This window comes from Dunckerocampus dactyliophorus, chromosome 20, assembly GCF_027744805.1.
Source record: "Dunckerocampus dactyliophorus isolate RoL2022-P2 chromosome 20, RoL_Ddac_1.1, whole genome shotgun sequence".
NCBI classification, from domain to species: domain Eukaryota; kingdom Metazoa; phylum Chordata; class Actinopteri; order Syngnathiformes; family Syngnathidae; genus Dunckerocampus; species Dunckerocampus dactyliophorus.
Genome location: NC_072838.1, coordinates 11,120,900 through 11,139,778, shown reverse-complemented (window position 1 = coordinate 11,139,778; position 18,879 = coordinate 11,120,900). Strand labels below are relative to the sequence as shown.

General features: G+C 43.7%; 4 protein-coding genes across 7 annotated transcripts in view; 2 read left to right on the top strand and 2 right to left on the bottom strand.

The window, feature by feature from the left end:
* The window catches only part of LOC129172975 (serine/threonine-protein phosphatase 6 regulatory ankyrin repeat subunit A), an 18,723-nt gene extending 14,785 nt beyond the window's left edge, over positions 1-3,938 (top strand). Inside the window, exons 24-29 of one of the 3 annotated variants that reach the window (XM_054763330.1) lie at positions 56-139; positions 212-360; positions 440-522; positions 2,357-2,439; positions 2,514-2,605; positions 2,673-3,938. In XM_054763330.1, the coding sequence (XP_054619305.1) occupies positions 56-139; positions 212-360; positions 440-522; positions 2,357-2,439; positions 2,514-2,605; positions 2,673-2,971 (790 nt within the window). In that variant the 3' untranslated portion in view covers positions 2,972-3,938. The remainder of the gene's footprint in view (positions 1-55; positions 140-211; positions 361-439; positions 523-2,356; positions 2,440-2,513; positions 2,606-2,672) is intronic. The other 2 variants (XM_054763332.1, XM_054763331.1) reach the window with 2 other exon arrangements.
* btd (biotinidase) lies at positions 3,074-9,817 on the bottom strand. The gene is made up of 6 exons (XM_054763335.1): positions 7,795-9,817; positions 5,834-5,983; positions 5,489-5,640; positions 5,223-5,400; positions 4,534-5,088; positions 3,074-3,898 (listed from the first exon to the last, which is right to left on the bottom strand). Exons 1-6 carry the CDS (start codon positions 8,032-8,034, stop codon positions 3,626-3,628), a joined length of 1,548 nt encoding a protein of 515 aa, XP_054619310.1. The 5' UTR covers positions 8,035-9,817; the 3' UTR covers positions 3,074-3,625.
* Positions 8,569-11,014, top strand: dmac1 (distal membrane arm assembly component 1). Its single transcript, XM_054763337.1, has 2 exons — positions 8,569-9,007; positions 9,086-11,014. Exons 1-2 carry the CDS (start codon positions 8,800-8,802, stop codon positions 9,148-9,150), a joined length of 273 nt encoding a protein of 90 aa, XP_054619312.1. The 5' UTR covers positions 8,569-8,799; the 3' UTR covers positions 9,151-11,014.
* Positions 9,966-18,879, bottom strand: part of snx13 (sorting nexin 13) — a 22,627-nt gene continuing 13,713 nt past the window's right edge. The window contains exons 9-25 of one of the 2 annotated variants that reach the window (XM_054763333.1): positions 18,763-18,846; positions 18,511-18,649; positions 18,341-18,429; positions 17,502-17,601; positions 17,230-17,423; positions 16,367-16,471; positions 15,458-15,628; positions 15,316-15,385; positions 14,838-15,016; positions 14,651-14,758; positions 14,467-14,577; positions 12,070-12,231; positions 11,932-12,003; positions 11,714-11,859; positions 11,580-11,648; positions 11,396-11,508; positions 9,966-11,281 (exon numbers count right to left, since the gene is read on the bottom strand). In XM_054763333.1, the coding sequence (XP_054619308.1) occupies positions 11,046-11,281; positions 11,396-11,508; positions 11,580-11,648; positions 11,714-11,859; positions 11,932-12,003; positions 12,070-12,231; positions 14,467-14,577; positions 14,651-14,758; positions 14,838-15,016; positions 15,316-15,385; positions 15,458-15,628; positions 16,367-16,471; positions 17,230-17,423; positions 17,502-17,601; positions 18,341-18,429; positions 18,511-18,649; positions 18,763-18,846 (2,148 nt within the window). In that variant the 3' untranslated portion in view covers positions 9,966-11,045. The remainder of the gene's footprint in view (positions 11,282-11,395; positions 11,509-11,579; positions 11,649-11,713; positions 11,860-11,931; positions 12,004-12,069; positions 12,232-14,466; positions 14,578-14,650; positions 14,759-14,837; positions 15,017-15,315; positions 15,386-15,457; positions 15,629-16,366; positions 16,472-17,229; positions 17,424-17,501; positions 17,602-18,340; positions 18,430-18,510; positions 18,650-18,762; positions 18,847-18,879) is intronic. The other variant, XM_054763334.1, reaches the window with a different exon arrangement.

Below are 18,879 nucleotides of genomic sequence, written 5' to 3'. Positions count from 1 at the left end.
TGCGCATGAATACCAGAAGTCTTCACAGATGAGTAACGCGTGTTGTGTGTTTCAGCATGAACGATAATGAAGGAGTGGCTGAGCTGTTGATTGATTCCCTCGGTGCAAGCATTGTCAACGCCACTGACTCCAAGGGCAGGTTAGAGACACACAAGCGACCACTTCCTGTTCGGATGACAATCTGATACTCTCCTTGTTCGTATGGATGAAGGTCCCCGCTTCACGCTGCCGCTTTCTCAGACCGCGTTGAATGCATTTCCCTGCTGCTGAGCCACGGTGCTCATGCCAATGTCGTGGATGCACACACGTGCAGGACACCGCTGATGATGGCAGCTCTCAACGGACAAACCAATGCCGTGGGTCAGTAGAGTGTATCGTGCGCTTTTTGACTCGGCAGGCTTCATTATGTAACTCTTCACTCTGCATTGATGTGTTGCAGAGGTGCTGGTGAGCAGCACCAAAGCAGACTTCGGTCTGCAGGACACCGACAGGAACACTGCCTTACATTTGGCTTGTAGCAAGGTAACATGCACCTTTTTGACTCCCCACAGGAGTTGAAATTCTTGAAGGTTTGAATAGTGCTTACGTTTGGGATAGAGCGATTTGAAGTACTTAGAATTCACTACTATTTGATGGAGACATAAAACACATCCTAAATGTATCGACCGAAAATATAAAACGTGTCATTTTTATATATTTAAGTACATTTTACGTATTTTTGCCTAAATTAAGCATTTTCAAGCATAAAAATGGCTAAAATAACTATAAGAAATATAAGACATTCAGAAGACTCATTCACAGATTCTGTGGTGGTATGTAGTAATCTACACTGGCCACTAGATGTCAGTAATGTTTGGTGAGACACACAAGCACATGGAGTATTTTCTGTTATGTCTACTATATTGGGTAATACGAGTGTAAAGGTTACTATAGGGGTGTTATTTCATGTCTTGAGGGCTCTAATGTTAAAAGATGTGTTTAGAAAGGCATAAACAGGTTTTCTATAGAAATAAGGAATCACACTTCACGGTCGGGTCTGGAACCAGTTAACCATGATAAACGAGGGATTACTGTACTTATGTTACTATTACCAACCATTAAAGGTACTGTACAATCGTTAATGCAATCCAGTGTAAGGGAGGTACTACGAGTGTCCAAACTTTTTCCAGCGAGGGCCACATGGTGAAAAATGAAAGGATGCAAGCGCCACTTTGATATTTTGTAAACCAACACATAGAGATATGCTGAGAAGCTATATGTAGCTCAACAAAAACCTGCATTATACCTTTATAATATAGGTGAAATGCTACTAAAAATGACGTTTTTTCCATACTACGAGTTTATTCTTGTAAAATTGCAACTTTTGTTCTTCATTCGATGATGACTTTTTTTCTTAATATTTTGACTTTATTTCTGTAAAATTACAGCTGTTTTTTCCATTTATGCTGGGTTTTTTAATTTTTATTTTCCAACTATTTCATGTCAGCTTTCCTTTTGTGAATTTTCTTCTCGTACTTATAACTTTATTCCCATAATATTTTCAAAATCTTTTTTAAAAAAAATAACGTATTTTTTCTTTATTTCAACATTGTTACTAAAATGATTTTTCCTCATATTACAAGTTTATTCTCATAAAATAGCAACTTTTTCCCATTAGAAAACAATTTTTTTTCTCTTAATATTTTGACTTTACTCTGTTATTAATTTCTGTTGTTTTCTATTTCTGATGGGGTTTTTTTGTATAATTTTACAAATATTTCAACTTTCTTCTTGTATATTTTCTTCTCCTAATACTTTATTCTCATTTTATAAATATTCCCCAACCTAAGTTTCCAAAAATTACAACTTTATTGATTTTTACTTTAAAAAATCTTTAATATTTCAACTTCATGCTACTAAAATGACATTTTTCCTTATATTGTTACTTGTGAAGTTATGGCTTTTTTTCCTTGCTAGATTACAAGTCTTCTCTTAATATTTTGACATTTGATTGATTTTTTTCCCTTTTTTTGCTGCTGCTGTTTTTGTTTTAAATTTCCTTGTTAAATTACATTTTTAGACTGCTGCGGGCCAATAAAATCACAGTCGCGGGCCGCCAATGGCCCTCGGGCCGCACTTTGGACACCCCGTACTAAGAATGTTTACTACAGTGGTTGTAGTTTGCTGTGGTGTCACTGAGAGCTGTTTCTATATTTTTATTTAGCTAAAAGTAACCAAAACATTAGAAACACCTCTCAGGTTGATGGACAGCTGTCCACCACTGCAAAGTAAATGGTAATACATTTGTTAAATGAATACCTCCGACTGTGTGCATCCTCAATTTCCCCAATTTTGTGTCCCCGTCTTCTGATGTCAGGGTCACGAGACGTGTGCCTTGTTGATCCTGGAGAAGATCAGCGATAAAAACCTCATCAACTGCACCAACGCTTCACTGCGCACGTATGCCGTCATCTCGTTGACGTTTCCTCATCGACTTTCATCATTTTATGAATTCCTGAATGATTTTCCTGCAGGCCGCTCCATGTCGCAGCCAGGAATGGTTTAACGGTGGTCGTCCAGGAACTTCTGGGAAAAGGAGCGAGCGTGCAAGCAGTGGATGAGAACGGTTTGCCTCACTGGTAGTTTGATACCCAAACAAACACTGTTCACTCCCTTTCCTCTCCTCTCTCCAGGTTACACACCAGCTCTGGCCTGCGCCCCCACGCGTGACGTGGCAGACTGCCTGGCGCTCATCCTCAACTCCATGATGCCCACCTCCCCCATGGTCACCATAGCAACTTTGCCTGCGTTCTCGCTCCCTCACACGGTCATCAAGCACCACCCCGTCTCCAATCACGTCACAAAGGGCGTGGTTTTCGACACGCTGCCTCCTCTGAGGCCGGACCGCGCATCATACTGCAGGCTGGAGCACCCACTATCCTCGCTCCCTGCTGACGAAGAACTGAACGACTCCGATTCAGAGACCTACTGAAGAATGCCCCCCCCCCGTGTTTGAAGGCCTTATTAGATCACGGAGATAACACAAAAGATGGGTAAAATACAACTAGAGCGTATGATGCAATGCTCACACCCCTCCTCCCCCCTCCAAAAACATTACACTCCCTCGTAGGCCAGTGTTTTTAATTTTAATATTACAAACTTGTCATGTTTAAATTCAACTCCTTGGGGTTTTTGGAATCATCTCACTAATATTCTTCACATATTTAGTGACAGGAAGCTCAGATTACTAAGGAACAAAATGTATCATTCTAAACGGGACCACGTGGATGACTGGTCTTTCTATTTGAAACGGTGATCATGGTCAACCACTTTGCAGTTTGAGGATGTACTTCAATTCAAAGAGGGACATTGGCAACCTTTTTTTTTTTTTTTTAACTGAAGGATTGTTGCGGCACCTGCAGCCACACCTTGATGTTTATGTACTGTACTGATGTGTGCGTGTGTGTTGGTGAGAGAGAGAAATGAATAAATATTGCCTTTTTGAAAACAAGCACTTTTCCTGCAGGGGATGAACAGTCTTTATTGCAATGTTTCTACAGAATAAAGTTTTCATGAGTTCAAGATGGTATTGCTAATCTTACTAGTCCGTGTTTAATTTGTCCTCTCCTGACAGCATCACAGTGGTTCATTGGTTGTCCAGGTGATAGACACGTCCATACAAGCATGCAGTGACCAGACCACCTGCCATGTTTGAATGTGTCATGGTCACCTTCCCATCTCCCATCTTCTCCACGTGTTCAGGCTGCTCCAGGATGTAACGGCTCACCAGAACTGATGGGTATACGTACTTGGTCCCAAACTGTCCTTCCAGTGTAAAGTCTAATTTAGTTTCTGCCTCCTCCACTTCCTGCCCACAGGAGCTGGCCTCGGAGCCTGCACAGCGGACCACGGCGCACACCTGCAAACAGGAGGTTAGCGTGTCACCACTGGTATCTCTCAAACTACACTAGTCACATTTTTATGACAGTGCGGTTTTTCAAAATAGGTTAATATGTTTTGTGGTTGACTACGGCCTATTTTTGAGCCATTTTTACGTATTTTTCGCCTAAATTAAGCATTTTAACATAAAAATGGCAAAATAAATACAAATATTAAGCATTGTCTTAAGGTGACTATAGGGGTGTTATTTCATGTCAAGAGGGCTCCAATGTTAACAACTGCACTTAGAAGGTTGAAAACAGCTTTTTTATGCTCGAACTATGAAAATACTCCATTTATAAATACCAGTTAACCATGATAAATGGGTGATTAGTGTATATCGTAAGAATGAAATGAAACTTATACTTAAGCTTTGGTGAATTCCATGCCCAAGCGGATTAAAGCAGGGCTAAACAAGGGTGGTCATACAAATTGACACAATTGTGTTGTGTTGCCAGCTACTTTGACAATCGTGTTACGGTATGTTTTATTTTCCAAGGACAGTAACTCTATACTGATACTGATACACGGACTACTCAAGTTTCATTTCTAAGTTATTGCTTCTTGAGAAGATGTAATAAAACGGTTGCTTCAGTGTTACAGAACGTGTCCTACCTGCACAGCATAACGCCCATTGACGGTATGAGTGCCAGCAAACGCACCCAGTGCGTAGAGCTCCTTACTGCCCCTCTGTGGAAAACGCTGGTACTGCAGGCGACAGCAGAAGGCGCCATCGCACACCTCCAGGTGGTTTGTGTCGTTAAGGAGGACAAATTTAAAAGGATCGTACATCATGGAGGAAGTAAAGGTGGAGGAGGATGGTGGAGAGGAAGCACAGCTGTCTTGGTGACAAAATCCCGAGTCTGTGGTCGTCCCCTTGACTGCGCCCTCCTCTGCAGCCACACCCGCACCCGCCCACTCCGGCTCCAGCACGGGGATCCTGGCCACGATCAGCCGGCCCTCCTCGGGGTCCCCTTTCTGCGCGTGATGGTAGGAGGCCGTGAAAGGGGTGTAGATGCCACTTCCTGTCATGATCAGTCGGTCGTTGCGAACGTTGGCGGCCAGCAGCGTGACATTGGCACCCAGGCTGAAGGCCCGCTGAAACTGGATGGTGTCGAGGAGGGGCAGCTGGTTCATCCAGGCTGTGGGGAAGATCAGCTGACGCACGCCCTGCAGGATGCACATTTCGGAACAGGGTATGTAGGCAAAAGTATTGGGACGCGCTGCTATCACTTCATTGTTTGTGGATTCATCCATTGTAGATCAACGCTTTTGTCCACTTCATGCGTGTGTTCTCGTCTTACCCTCTCCAGCAGGGTGATTTTGGGCTCGTAGAAGAGGATGTCAAAGCAGATGATGAGGCCAAACCTCCCAGCAAAAGGCGTGTCAAACGTTATGATCTCCGGCTGCGGCGGTGTGTCCGCGGCCTTTTCAAAATAAAGGTTGTGTTTATGGTAGCGTGCCACCAGCAGTCCATCTGACCTACATGATGAGGATGAAGATTTCTACACTCGCGCACACGTACAGGATGCAGATTTTTTTTTTTCAAAAGAACTGGAGCGCTTTGCACCTGAAAACCACGTTGGTGTTGAACTGCCAGTGTCCATCTGAGGGACAGGACGAGGCGGGGTCTGTCTTCAGGGGGCAGGGCTGCAGATCAGCCATGTTGGCCACCACGTAAAGATTGTGGCGGCGAGCCATGCAGCTCAACTGCTGGAGAACCTGGCAAGTGTGAGAACAGCTAATGTTTAGGATCAGTGGTTTTCAAAGTCTAACATATGGACATCCCTCCAAGAAGAAATGCATTTGATTGACATTTTAATATTCTTCAGGAAGAAGGACTGTAGTTCCCACCAAACGGCTATGATGCACAGTAGCTCGTTTTCCAAGTCTACCTTTTGTGCCATGAAGTCACCTCTGTATTGTTAAATCTGCCGTGCTCGGTGCAGGGGTTCCAGTGCTCCTCCTGAGGGTCAGGAATGGTCTCCAGGTAGCCAGAAATGGACGAACGGCTGAAGTTGAAACCGTGAAGACCACCCTCTGGAAACACCAGGATGTGGGCACCCTCAAAGAAGAAATGAGTGTAGCAATGAGGTTCAGTTGATTTATGTTGACATTACACTCAAAGGTACCTCAAAGTGACGCAATTTTTCAAAGTTACACACAAGATTTTTCGGAGAAGCCGATGATTTTTAGACGCGTGTCTGGTAACGATAAGAGCCAAGTAGCTTGAGCCTTAAAGGTGCTAGAAGTGGAGAAGAGCAAGTAGTGTTGAAATCACAGGAGCTGTGCCAATAAGTATGACAGAGCATGGTGTGAAAATATAGCAGACATTATTTATTTCATGTTTACAACTTCCGTAGCGGTGGAAGGAATACTTTTAGGGACTTCTCAATCCCACTGACATACCTTCCATAGAGGAAGCAGATTCTGAGGACACGAACGCCGACAGTTCCATCACCGTGGCTGAGGTATCTGGGGCGGACAAAGCTCCAGGGGTGGGCGAGTTTTGCCCTGAATTCCTCAAGGCTCTGGATGTTGAGGGACCGTCTTGGCTGACACGTCTCTTCAACATGGCGTGGAAGTCTGGGACAGTACCTCTGGATTAGCAGACCGGGATGGTGGTCGGAGGATGCGTTCCAACTATAGGGGGACCACACTTGTCAGCCTCCCTGGGAAAGTCTATTCCAGGGTGTTGGAAAGAAGGGTACGACCGTTAGTCGAACCTTGGCTACAGGAGGTGCAATGTGGTTTTTGTCCCGGTCGTAGACACTGGACCAGCTCTACACCCTTGCAAGGGTACATGGGAGTTTGCCCAACCGGTTCACATGACTTAGGAAAGGCATTCGACCACATCGTGTGCGGTGTCCTGTGGGGGGTGCTTCGGGAGTACATGACTGGTGGCGCATTACCTGGTTCGCAATGCCAGTAGTAAAACAAGCCAGTTTCCGGTGAACGTTGGCCTCCGCCAAGGCTGCCCTTTATCACCAATTCTGTTCAAAAAGGTGGATTGCACCCTTCCGGGTTGGGAATGGGGTCCTGAGTGAGGGAAGGCTGGAGCTTGAGCTTGGCACAGCGCCTGCAGCAATGACCGTCGTGGTGAAAGAAGATGTTCCCACCCTCACCTATGGTCATGAGCGGTGGGTCGTGACTGAAAGAACGAGATTGCGGATACAAGCGGCTGAAATGAGTTTCCTCCGTAGGGTGGCTGGACTCACCCTAAGAGATAGGATGAGGAGCTCAGTCATCCAGGAGGGGCTCAGAGTAGAGACACTCCTCCCTCACATCGAGAGGAGCCAGTTGAGGTGGCTCAGGCATCTAGTCTGGATGCCTCCTGGTGAGGGGTCCTGGGCATGCCCAGCCGGGAGAAGGCCCTGGGGCAGACCTCGGACACGCTGGAGGGATTCTGTCTCACAGCTGACCTGGGAACGCCTTGGTGTCCTCCCAGTGGAACTGGAAGAGGGGACCGGGAAGCCTGCACTTCTCTATCGAGACTGCTGCCCCCACAATCGGGACCCGCATAAGCGGAGGAAGATGAATGGATGGATGAATTTCCATGGCAATTTTTATTTTATTTTTTTTACAGGAGTATGTCCTTATAATAAGCTGTTTAAAAATGGGACAGAAAGAGATGAAATAACAGTACACGTGTTTGTAGTTAAAACAACTGACAAGGAGACTTGAGGGGTCTCAAGGTCCACGCAGTTAAATATCTTGGTTAAAGTTCAACTTTTCACTGTCAGCAAAAAAAAAAAAAACAGAAAAAGGCAAAAAGTCTCCCAGCAGGAATAAAATGTAATTTCTGTACTTTCCACTCTGAATGAATTAGCCAGTTAAAAGGTTAATACAGTGTTGTTATCCACGTATGGTGCATACCTGCTGGGCTGCCAGGGCAGCTTGCTCCTCGTAGACGTCCAGGTTCCTCTGCATATGTTGGAGGGCATTGGACCGAGACAGGGGGACAAGGGGCTCCGGGTTTAGTATCACGCGATGTTCGTACACAGCTGCAAAGTATGTGGAATCTAAAGTATACGGAGTTTGACCAAAACCTGGAGTCAAAGTAAAAGCGACTGTAAGCGCTACTTGTAGCAACATGGCTAGTGGCATGCGAGTCATGAACGTGTCGTTCAAAACTCGCGAGGTTTTTTTGTAACTGAATCGGGACTCACGGGTACTCGTTTCCTTTAATTCGTTCACCTACTCACTCACCCCTGAATGCCAATTTGTAAACAAGCTTTATTTTGAAGAGGACATGTACATAATTATTTTATTGTCGTATTTTACTGTTAAATCTTGATGTGTGTTACACTACAATAATAAGTTATTTTCTTTTTACATTTATTTTTAGAATGTTATGTTCATCTACGCCAGCTAGATACGTAAATAAAATAAGGCCATTGCTGTAAACATTCAACTTGAGTTTATTGTATTTTCTATTGTTTTATTTTTTATTGTATTTTTTATGACAACGAAGCTAATAGTTAATAGTAAAGAAACATTTATCTGGCTCGTCGTATCGTTTGGTCTATAAGGCAATACGGTATCTATTCAGCATAATTTCACTTTCATGTTACACTTAAGCGTTTATTGTTCTTGCATTTGACTCAGGTGATTCACTGAATAGAAAATGACAGTCGATCTTTATTTTGAAAGTGCCGTAAAGGAAAGACTACTGTCACCCGGAAGTACAATGATGTAAGCCTTGAAGTCGCCTTCACTTTTTGGACGGACAAATGTGTTTTGTAGTAAAATATAAGACAGTGAATATTACGTACGCTATTTGACCACTCAAAAGTTTACGAATATTTTAAACAATTGTTAGCACTTTCCGTTTCCGCCGCTATCGTTAGCATTAGCTTTAGCACCCGCACCAATAGCAGCATGGCGACACCGGAGACACCAACAGGAGGAGAGAATCCGCCTATGTCCCAGTCTATGCGGACTTTTAAGAACTGCTGGAGCTGCCGCCTCATCTCCGGCGGTGGTCTGATCCTGTCTGGGGCCTACGTGTACCATGCTGCCCGCAAAGTCATGCGCCTCGGCGGGCCGCCCTCTATGGGCACGGTCGCCCAGATAACATTTGCAGCAAGTGAGTTAACGCCGTGCGGCTGTCATACAAGTCATGTGAGCAAATACGGTGTATTAAAATAACTTTTTTAACTGTAAGGTTTGGCCGTATGGGGAGTGGTTATCATCGTCGATCCAGTGGGAAAAGCGCAGAGGAAGACGTAGAGAGCCAGCTTGGACATGAACATGGACAATGTCGGGACAAGGACACTGTTTGAAACGGAGACAAGTGTATCTGAACATGAGATAAATGCAATCATTTCATGGTTCCCTTGTACTTTACTACGTCACACAAGACACTCGGTAGATCAGTTAGTCTGAGTTACCTTTTATTAGTGTTATACTGCTCTGAGCACAGTTGCTCTCAATGAAGGGTTTGTTGAGAAGCAAGATGCAAAAAAGAAACACCCTAAAGTCATTTTCAGTCGCATAAAGTGATCATGACATTCTGATTTCTTTTTTTTAGGTTAAAGAAAAATATGAAAATAGAGTTGACAGTACATTTAGGCACACTATTGACACAAACTGTACACATATGCACATTTTTATATACTGTACTGGGGTTTAAAAAAAAACCTTCCTGTATGGAGGTGTGCAGAAAAAGGTGGTGTGGTATTCACCTTTCATGTAGAAGTCAGTTAATATTCCTCAGCCAATCAGAGGCCATCAGAGCTGAGCGCCAACCAATGACTGCGGAGATAGGTGCTCCAGCCAATAGGAGGCGCTCTCACAAAATTGCTACGTTAAGTGCTTATTAGCAGTGATTCCACTGGTCACAGGTCTCCTGTCTGGACAGAAGAGGGGAAGAGGGAGGGGCCTCTTCCTGCTTTAGCCCACTGGCTAATCATAAAAGTGATTGTTCAGGCTAAAACACACACACACGATTGAGAAAAAAAGTGACTTATAAAACAAGTCTGTAAAAGAAAACTAAAGTTGTACAATGGAATGTTAAAGTTGTTGAGCTAAGAAGGGAAAACATGTTTTAAAAAAAATAACGAATATCTCGTTTGACTATACACGAATTCAAAATGCACATGCATTAAAGTAATATTGCACAAAAAGTGATTAGGGATATTTGTCCATATCTCTAGTGAAGGATTCAGTCATGTCCGAGCGTGCGTCTCTTTTACACCGTGTGTTAACTTAAGGCCGCCTCACTCGCCCACACTGGCACAGTTTTACCACACAAATCTTCCTTAATAACAAACACACACACACTAAATTGTTTACAAGCCAAACACACAATTACATTCTTGGACGCGTACTATTAGTGTGCTGGGATGGACAGCTTAGCCTCCCACCTCCCCACTGTAACACACATGATGATGATGAAAGTCATCCCATTGCATCATCGTTTCTTCATATGTTCACACCAGAACGCACACATGAACAGCATGAGCTTTGGTCATCAGGGTTTGATATAATTAAAGGGGCGTGGCTTCCTCTGTAAGGTCTGTGAGACAAAACGATGTAACACAAAAGGATTCAAGAGAAGCACTGAGGCTGCAAGATCACTTAAAAAAAATCCATTCATGCCCTATTTTGTTCAGTCACATTTTAAAAACGGCGCCTCATAAACCAGTGCTATTGACACATTTGGTTGCTATGAAAAACACTAGAGTGCAGCTTTTGTAGTTAAAATGTCTACAGCATTAAGGGAGCGAGTTGGGCTGCAGCCGCTTCAGCTTTATGGTGGAGGCCAAACGTAGAAGCAGGTGGGAAGGTAAGGCAAGGTGTGGGTCTATGCTATCTATTCCTGCAGTTTAAAAACAGTACAGTACTCATGGCCGCCTCTTTGGACCACCACAAAGCAGCATTGACTGGCCCCGCTGAAGCTATAAACAACTAAAAACATCAGAGAGGGGAAAATGATGCTGACTAAAAGACTGCCATGTTCAGTCTGGATGCAAATGCTTTGTTTTTGGGTGTATGTTGACAGAAATGACAGTTACTGGGAGTGTTTCCATACCTTCAAGTTCATATTAAGCCCCTCCCCCTATCTCACATTTAGCTCTTAAGTCGGTGTGTGTGTGTGTGTGTGTGTCTCCACTTCGCTCCTGTCACCTCTTGAGGGAGGAAGATTTGAGTTTCTGGCTGTATCTGTGGATGCGTGGCGAGCGGGAGTGCAGCTTGACGAAAAGCTCAGGGAACTTGTACTGGGGGAACATGGTCTCCAAGAAGCCCTCCAGGAATACATAGACCAGTCGCCGGTTCATGGGCTGGTATTGGAACATGTCGAAGACGCGCAGTATGCCCTTACGAGTGGTGTCTGCACCGATGATGTGCTTCAACTCATCTGCACATAATGATGGAAATGCGGGTCACTCTGGCTGACCACAGGGGGCCTACCTGTCTTACTGCATGATTTAAAATTGGCAACAACAATATACAACCCTTTCTATTTTATTACCTGGCATGATACCCAGCAGGCTGGTCTTGGCAGCGACTCTCGTCCTCATGCGGATGCTCTTGTCCCGGCGGGGCAGCGTCTCAGCCAAAATCCCATTAGGCCAATAGGAGTCCCTACAAGTACCAGCACTCAGGAAGGTTACTCCAAAGTTAATCCTATGTGTTGAGCGTGTAAAAAGGGATACCTGAACTTCTTGACGTAATCTGCCACCTGCTCTGGTGAAGTCAAGAAGTCCACATGATCCACAATTTTCCTGCAAACAAAACGATGATGTATTTTTCCATCTATTATGATTGACAGCTTCTGTGTGAAACAGACCTATTGATGGTGTCGCCGTACGTGGCGCGGATCAGCTGCTGCAGCAGGTTCTTGATGTTCCTGCGCAGCCACTGGTTCTTCTCCTTGAGGTCGAACACCTCGTCCATCAGCAGCAGCATGACTCGCAGCGGGATGTTGTCGTCCACCTGCTCGCACAACGAAAGCGTGTGAGACTCATTTTGTCCAAAATCTTCCCAAAGACGGGAACAAACACTCACGTTGTCGTCCAGCTGGGCGGAGACTCGACAGTGTTCAGGGTCGATGTCGGACTTGGGCAGGAGAGGAGGCACCTGGGACAGTAGGGACACATTTAACACGTAATTGGATTATAAATATGACAATTCCACTCTTGGCACCTTAAGTATGGACTGTTTGATGTCCTGGCCGAGCCTTTCGGACATGCGGCCCATGTTGTCCGACACTTTGTTCATGCCCTCGGCCAGACTGTCAGGGAGGGACTTCACTGCGTTGGACACGTTCCTCATGGAGCTCCTCAGAGGATTCACAAATGTGTCTATCTGGTTTGTGGAAACGAGAGCAAATGTTTGTAGCTAGCATACCAAATGTGTTGACACTAGGGATGCTCCGATCAGGGTTTGATGCTGCCGATACCAATCATCCTTGAGCGAGATCCGCCGATACTGATCACATGGACTAACTATTTGACAGTAACCTGAATTTAATTTGATGCATGTTTTGGAGTAACACGAATACATGGGAAATAAAGTGCTTGTTATTTTTTAGTTAAAGATAACAAAATTAACAAATAGAAATAAATATTTGTATTAAGCAGAAATCTGTCCTGCTTAACTTAAAAGAGAATAAATCGAGTGTCCAGGTTGCACGGGTGTCAAATATTTGAAATTGTACACTACTTAATTTACCAAGCAGATCTCCATTCAAACAGTGTGGCCATCGTCTTTATGCTACTTTGTGCTCATTTGTTATTATATAAAAGGCATGAAGTCTGCAGTCAACAGTTACAATAAAAAAAAACTACCAAGAGGTGAAGCAAATATTCTTTGACCCTTTGTGAGCTGCTCAAAATCACCTGGTGAGTAGTATCACCACCATAAGGCTGGACACACTACACTATGTGTTTATGTTCACTAAACTACCACAGATAGTGTTTAGGGGACAAGACAATTTGTATGATGACAACAATATAGTAAAGTTGTTCAGTGTCACTTGAAAAAGTTAGTATTCACCCATGATTGTGACATCCACTTGTGGCTTCCCCGTGGAACAAAAACAAGCTCCGAACTAAGCGCATTGCTTGTTTTGTGGTAAAAAGTCACATTTGGAGTCCGAAGATCAGAAGCTAGGCGGATAACTCTACAATTACTACTGCAAAAACATATCAATAGGGTGAAAGGGTAAAACTACGGTCTAATCCCAGCTCATGTTCCCTCTAGCGGGTGAACAAGCCAACGCTTGGTGAATTGTGCTTCACAATGATAGGAAGAGCAGACATCGAAGGATCAAAGCTGCCGCCAATGAAAAGTACAGCTACCAACAGCTATTCTTGCATCTATATTTGAACGTCAATAGGTTCGGTAAAGGGAGTGATCAAACACGCTGGCACCACTTGGCATCAATACGAGACGGGTCATTTTTTGGCAAAGCTACGTGACACACCAGACACGTAGGATTTGCTACCGCACGCCGCTCAGTTTTTGAAAGGCATTTATCGTCATACGTTGATCTCCCGTTTTTTTATGGAAATCGGCCGATCGACTGGAGCATCCCTTGTTGAAACACGGTATTTTGTCTTTAACTGCTCCAACACACTCATAGAATAAACACCAACATTATGAGCAGTCATATCGAGTACAATCATCTGTTAATTACGGTGCACCAATACTACAGACTCAATAATTAACATGTTGCTCTAGTAATACCTCACCACATGTGCTGGGTTGGTGCATGCAGTGTAGAATGTAGGCCCAAATTATTCACAAACTCTTTATTTGTTTATCTTTAAGGTGGGAATGACACAAGAATATAGCAAAAGACTGTAAGAATAAGGAGTATGTTTTTACTTTGTCGTAAAGCAGAGATTGTCAACTCAGTCATGACCCATTTTCAGTGGGTCCTGGGTCTTTGCCTGGGCAAAAAATAATAACGTAATGACTCGATGTCTGTGCTTGAGCGGGAAGGGAAGGACATGAAGTGGGGACGTGCCGTCCGTCCGACACACAGCTGCAAATATCTGCTGGAGAAGAGCGCGCCATAAAGAGCAAGACAGCGTTTCAAAGCTGCAGCCCATGTTGTGCTCCAAACAGTCCCTTTAAATATATAAGATATTTCACAAGTTTGAGTTATAAAATGTCAGCAGTTTGGGTCACCACTTGTCATTGAGGAGTGATGGTGGGTCCTGCAGCCAAACCAGTTGAGAACCACTGTCCTAACAGATGCTGGTAACTTCTAGCATCGTCTACGACATTCTAATACATTTAAATTGGATGAAGTTGGCTACTTCGCGGATTTCACTTACCACGGGCTGTTATGGGAACAGTATCCCCTGCGATAAACGAGGGAACACTGTATTTACATTTTAAAGTAAAAAAAAAAAAAAAAAAAAAGATTAATCAAATACCAAAATAGTTGTTGGTTAATTGAATAATGGATTAATTGTTGGAGTTACACTTTCTTGTGCCATTTCCAGATAAAAGATCCAAATTCACCAATTAAAATGAAGTCAAAATGGCCAGTGTTGACATCCAAAGGGTGCAAATTCTTTTTAAATTTACCTTGCGTGCAAAGTCTCCTTTGCCTTTGCTGTAGGCTTTGTTCTCTAGGAAGTCATAGACGTAAGGAATAAGGGTTGGGCAGGCCTTAATTATATCTGGGTCCAACAGCCACTACAAAAAACAAACACAAATGGTACGCAGATTTCCAAAAATATTTAACTTATTGGCCCTATAAAAGTATTACTTGTAGGTAAGCATTGAGGTCTTTTTTCCTCTTCTCCAGAAAGTCTCTGTCCATGTTATTGAAGGTTTTCTTCCCTGGGAGCTTGAGGATGGACGTCAAGTTCTCAAACTGAAAGCACAGCGAAATAAGACGACGCTTGTGACATGAAGACACACGCGCTCACGGCAAACCTCATCACACATCCAACCTGCTCTGTGATCCTCATGTGGAAGTCGTGGAAGTCAGAGTAACGTCGGTATGTCTTCCAGCAATCCTCGCTGCCGTCCGGGTTGCGTCTGAATACAGTGATGGCGTACAGCGCGTAGGTCTTCCCGTGCTCATTACAGACGCCTGCAGCAGCCCAGAAGCCGGGAACACAAGCATCAACTACCCCAATACACCAGTGAGGGCAATGAAGGAAGAAGGGCCGGGATAAAGGAAGACAGAAAAGAGTGCAGGTGGAAAGTGTGCGAGGGAGAAAGGGGTGAAAATAGCAGGACAAATGTGGGCAAAGAAAAAAGGAAAAAGTAAGGGTGATGGAATGCGACAAAAACAAAAGAAATGTAGAAGAATGGAGCTTGGAAGTAAAAAGATGGAGGAGCAAAAAGGAGCTAACAGCAACTCAATGCAATCAAAACCAGTAAGATGTGCCATCAGGGCAGCGACGCTACATTAGGTGTGTGTACCTGTGTCTGAGATGAAAGCATGGAGCTGCATCGACTCCTCATGGCAGGAGTTGGTCAAGTCATCCAGAGACTGAAATGACAGCAAGTCAATAAACACCTGTATGTACATGCAGCTTCCCTGTGACAGGAAGTGAGTGCTTACCAAGTTAATGCTTCCTGTCGGGGAGCCGTTGAATGATTCTCCGTCGCCGTCATCAGAGCCGCGGTAGCTGGGCTCTTTGAGCATGTCCAACTCAGCCAGCATGCGTACATAGAGGGGGCTCTGCTTGAAGGATGGGTAGTAGCGCTCATCACGCAGCATCATGTCATACACCTGAGGCAAAACAGCATTTGAGTGGAGAGATTGGTCCCAATTAGGCATGAAATATATATTGGCATGAAAATTAGATAACGGTTCATATTGGTATCAATATTTCTGCCGATAAGGATATGCTCCACACAACTTGCCAGCTCAGTATGTCAGCGACTGGAATTTTGTTTGTTTGGACTTCGGCTTGAATATGTGTAACCAAGGGTCTTAATAAGATGTCCGCTGATGTTGTGCAAGCTCAACACGACGAAAGGACAGCAGCCGTGGAGCTCGAGAGGCACTTCTTATTAACACGCTTCATCTCACACCACGCAGCCGTCAAGACCCAAAGACTAGTGATGGACATATCTTGGTTCTTTTGGGTCGGCTCACTAGAAAGAGCAGTCTCTTTCGGCTCCCAAATGGCTCCTCAGATTTTGTTGTCTTAAAATTTATTACCAAATGATGTGTATTTTGTAAAATGCTAATGTAAAAAAAATCATGATATCAAATTTTTAATATTTAAATTGATTTATTTAAACCTCAAAGGCTGAACAGCTACAAAATGATATTATATTGTTACATTATAAAAAGCAAAAACAAAGACCAATCTCGATGAAAAAATAGGTCAAATCTCTTCATGCAAATTTCTCACGAATGAATCTGCTCCAAGAGAACCACAGCGTGTTTAACCCCACCCCTCCCCAATATTGAGCACCTCTAGTTCGTATCAAACAAAAGACGACACAATTCGTTCAGTACCTTTCTCTGGATATCGTCAAATATTTCTGGCGTGGGATCGTCTTTCTGCAGCTTCTCTCCCAAACGTGTTATTGACTCCTCGTCTACTTGAACCCTTGGAGAGGCCTGGAAGTTCAAGGAAGTAAATCAGGTATATTTCTAAGTAATACAAATCCTGTCAACATGGTAAAACAAGTTTGAGGTTATTTTATTTATGGACTAAATAAGCCATCTTCCACTAGCTTTGTCTTTTGAGCAAATCTCCTAATGTGCTTCTTTTGCCGCTTTCCCACACTTATCTCTGATCAATTTGGCCCACAACTGTAGTTAAAACACGAAAACACAAGAAAAGAGGAAAGGCAGAGGATTCTAAATACTGAGAATACTGCAAAGCTTACTTAAGCCAGAAAAACAAGGGTGCAGGTGAACACAATGTACCCCATTGGGCATTCTCCAAATCCATGTAGTCATGTGAAAAAATGATGACACCACATGCTAGCATACATGTAACACTAATCTCCTAAAACTTTATCAGACCTGATCAAAGACTAATGTGCAATTAGATGGAAAGTTGTAAAAAAAGTTTAGATTGATGGCGGCTGTTTTGTACAACTGTTAAATAACAGTGCCATCATTTGGTGTATTTCTCAGAAAAATAATAGCACAGGTCAGACTGTTGGGATGCAGTTTTGCCAAATTATCAACCTTTTGTGTACATCAGTTCAGGAGTAGAAGCTTATACAAATACGTAATCATGTCTGTAATATCAAAGTAACCACACAGTGTAATGCTTTATGGTGTGTTGTATTCATGATGCAATTTATTTTGCCCAAAAAAGTTGGAGGACAACTGGTTTAAAGGTGTTTTGCTGATAAAGTGTGGACCTTGTCAGAGAGGTATTGCTCATAGACGCCTAGCGCAGCTGCCTTCAGGAGTCCCTTGGTAGTGCTGGGTTGCTTCTTGCCGTCTTTCTGCCAACGTTGCATGGCCTCCAGCTGCTGCTGCGCCGTCACCCTGTAGCCCTCCACGGTCAGCCAGAAGAAGAGCTCTGCCTGGGCACCAGCCGCCTGCATGAAATCTGCGACAACATTGGATTTAGCAGGAATGGTGACGAGCAAATTTGGCATCTGTGGTATGTGTGCGTTTCCGTATTTACCCATGAAGAACTGCAGGGCTATGTTGTGGACGAGGATGTGATCCAGTGGGATGACACACAGCTTGCCAAAGTTGGCCGCCAGCTTCAAGGCATCCACTTCCTACACAGATAATAAAGCATTAATTAATGTTTTTCAGCAAATGCAGGGGATAGTCATGCAGATTATATTTCACCATATAAGGTGACATGACTGTCAAGAGAACACTTTAACAAACTAAATGAATATACATTGGAACCTAATTTCCGGCAAAAATGATCGCTAATAGTAGGTCTATGTTTTTGTACACTCTGTCTTGTAGGGCCAAAGACTGTGCCTAACAAACTAGTCCAGGGAATCAAGTGCCCCAACAATGCATCCACACATTGGTGACTCAGCCTCTGTGAAGAATGGATAGTGGTTCTCTTAAAAAGGGACACTATAGACAGATTCCATGTCGGGAATCCTTTAATCACCCTTATTATGTGTGTGTGGGTGGCGTTTTTGTTCATAGACCTCACACAGAATGATAAACAACTCTGTCTCCTTCCTTCCTCCTCATAAGAACAGTCTGCTGTTCGCTGATGAGGCATTCAGGCGCACTCTGTATTTCTGAGTGTTAGAGGAATCGGCAAGTTGTTTTTTTTCCCCAAAATTAAATGCTAGTGCAAAAAAGTTACAAGATGCCAGCGCGTTGATAGGTGAGAAACACTAATGAATTCAAGAAAACTCCAAAGACAATAAAGAGCAAGTAGTGAACAAATATACAGCTTTAAACATCCATTGTTTAAAGTTAAGTTTGTAATGGACTAGAATGAAAAAGCGTTTTGCTGAGGTTCCACTGGACTGTATAGGTCCTTACCTTGCCAGACTGTAGTCTCTGGATCCTGGTTTCACACACCTTCTTCACAAACAGAAGACTGTTTATCTGGTTCTTGATCACATTGATGTCTAAAGCACAACAAAGACAGATATTACAAGAAGCGAGCGTACAGCTGGGTGTTTATCTAGCCGCGAATGATAATGACTCACCATCTCCTGCTGTGTCCAGTGAGCGCAGGTACTGCAGCTCCTCCATCACCTTGTCCTTCACGGCCTCCAACTCAGCAGGCTTGTCTGTCAGCTTCAGGATGTTCATAAAGGCTTCATAGTTACAGCTGGAGTCCCGGATCTACAAAGACACACACTGATTCACTGTCAAAAGACACAATGGTGCCTATATTTCATGTACGCTGTGAGATGCTTAAATACAATCACTGCAATGCAAAAGGGTCCAAATCGTACCATCCAAATGACAAACTGGTTGATGTAGTCTGGGTCGCTCAGCTGGTTAACGAGAGGAAGGAGGACACCACGTGCCAATACCTCCTAATAAAGCACATCGGGTGAAGTGAAAACACT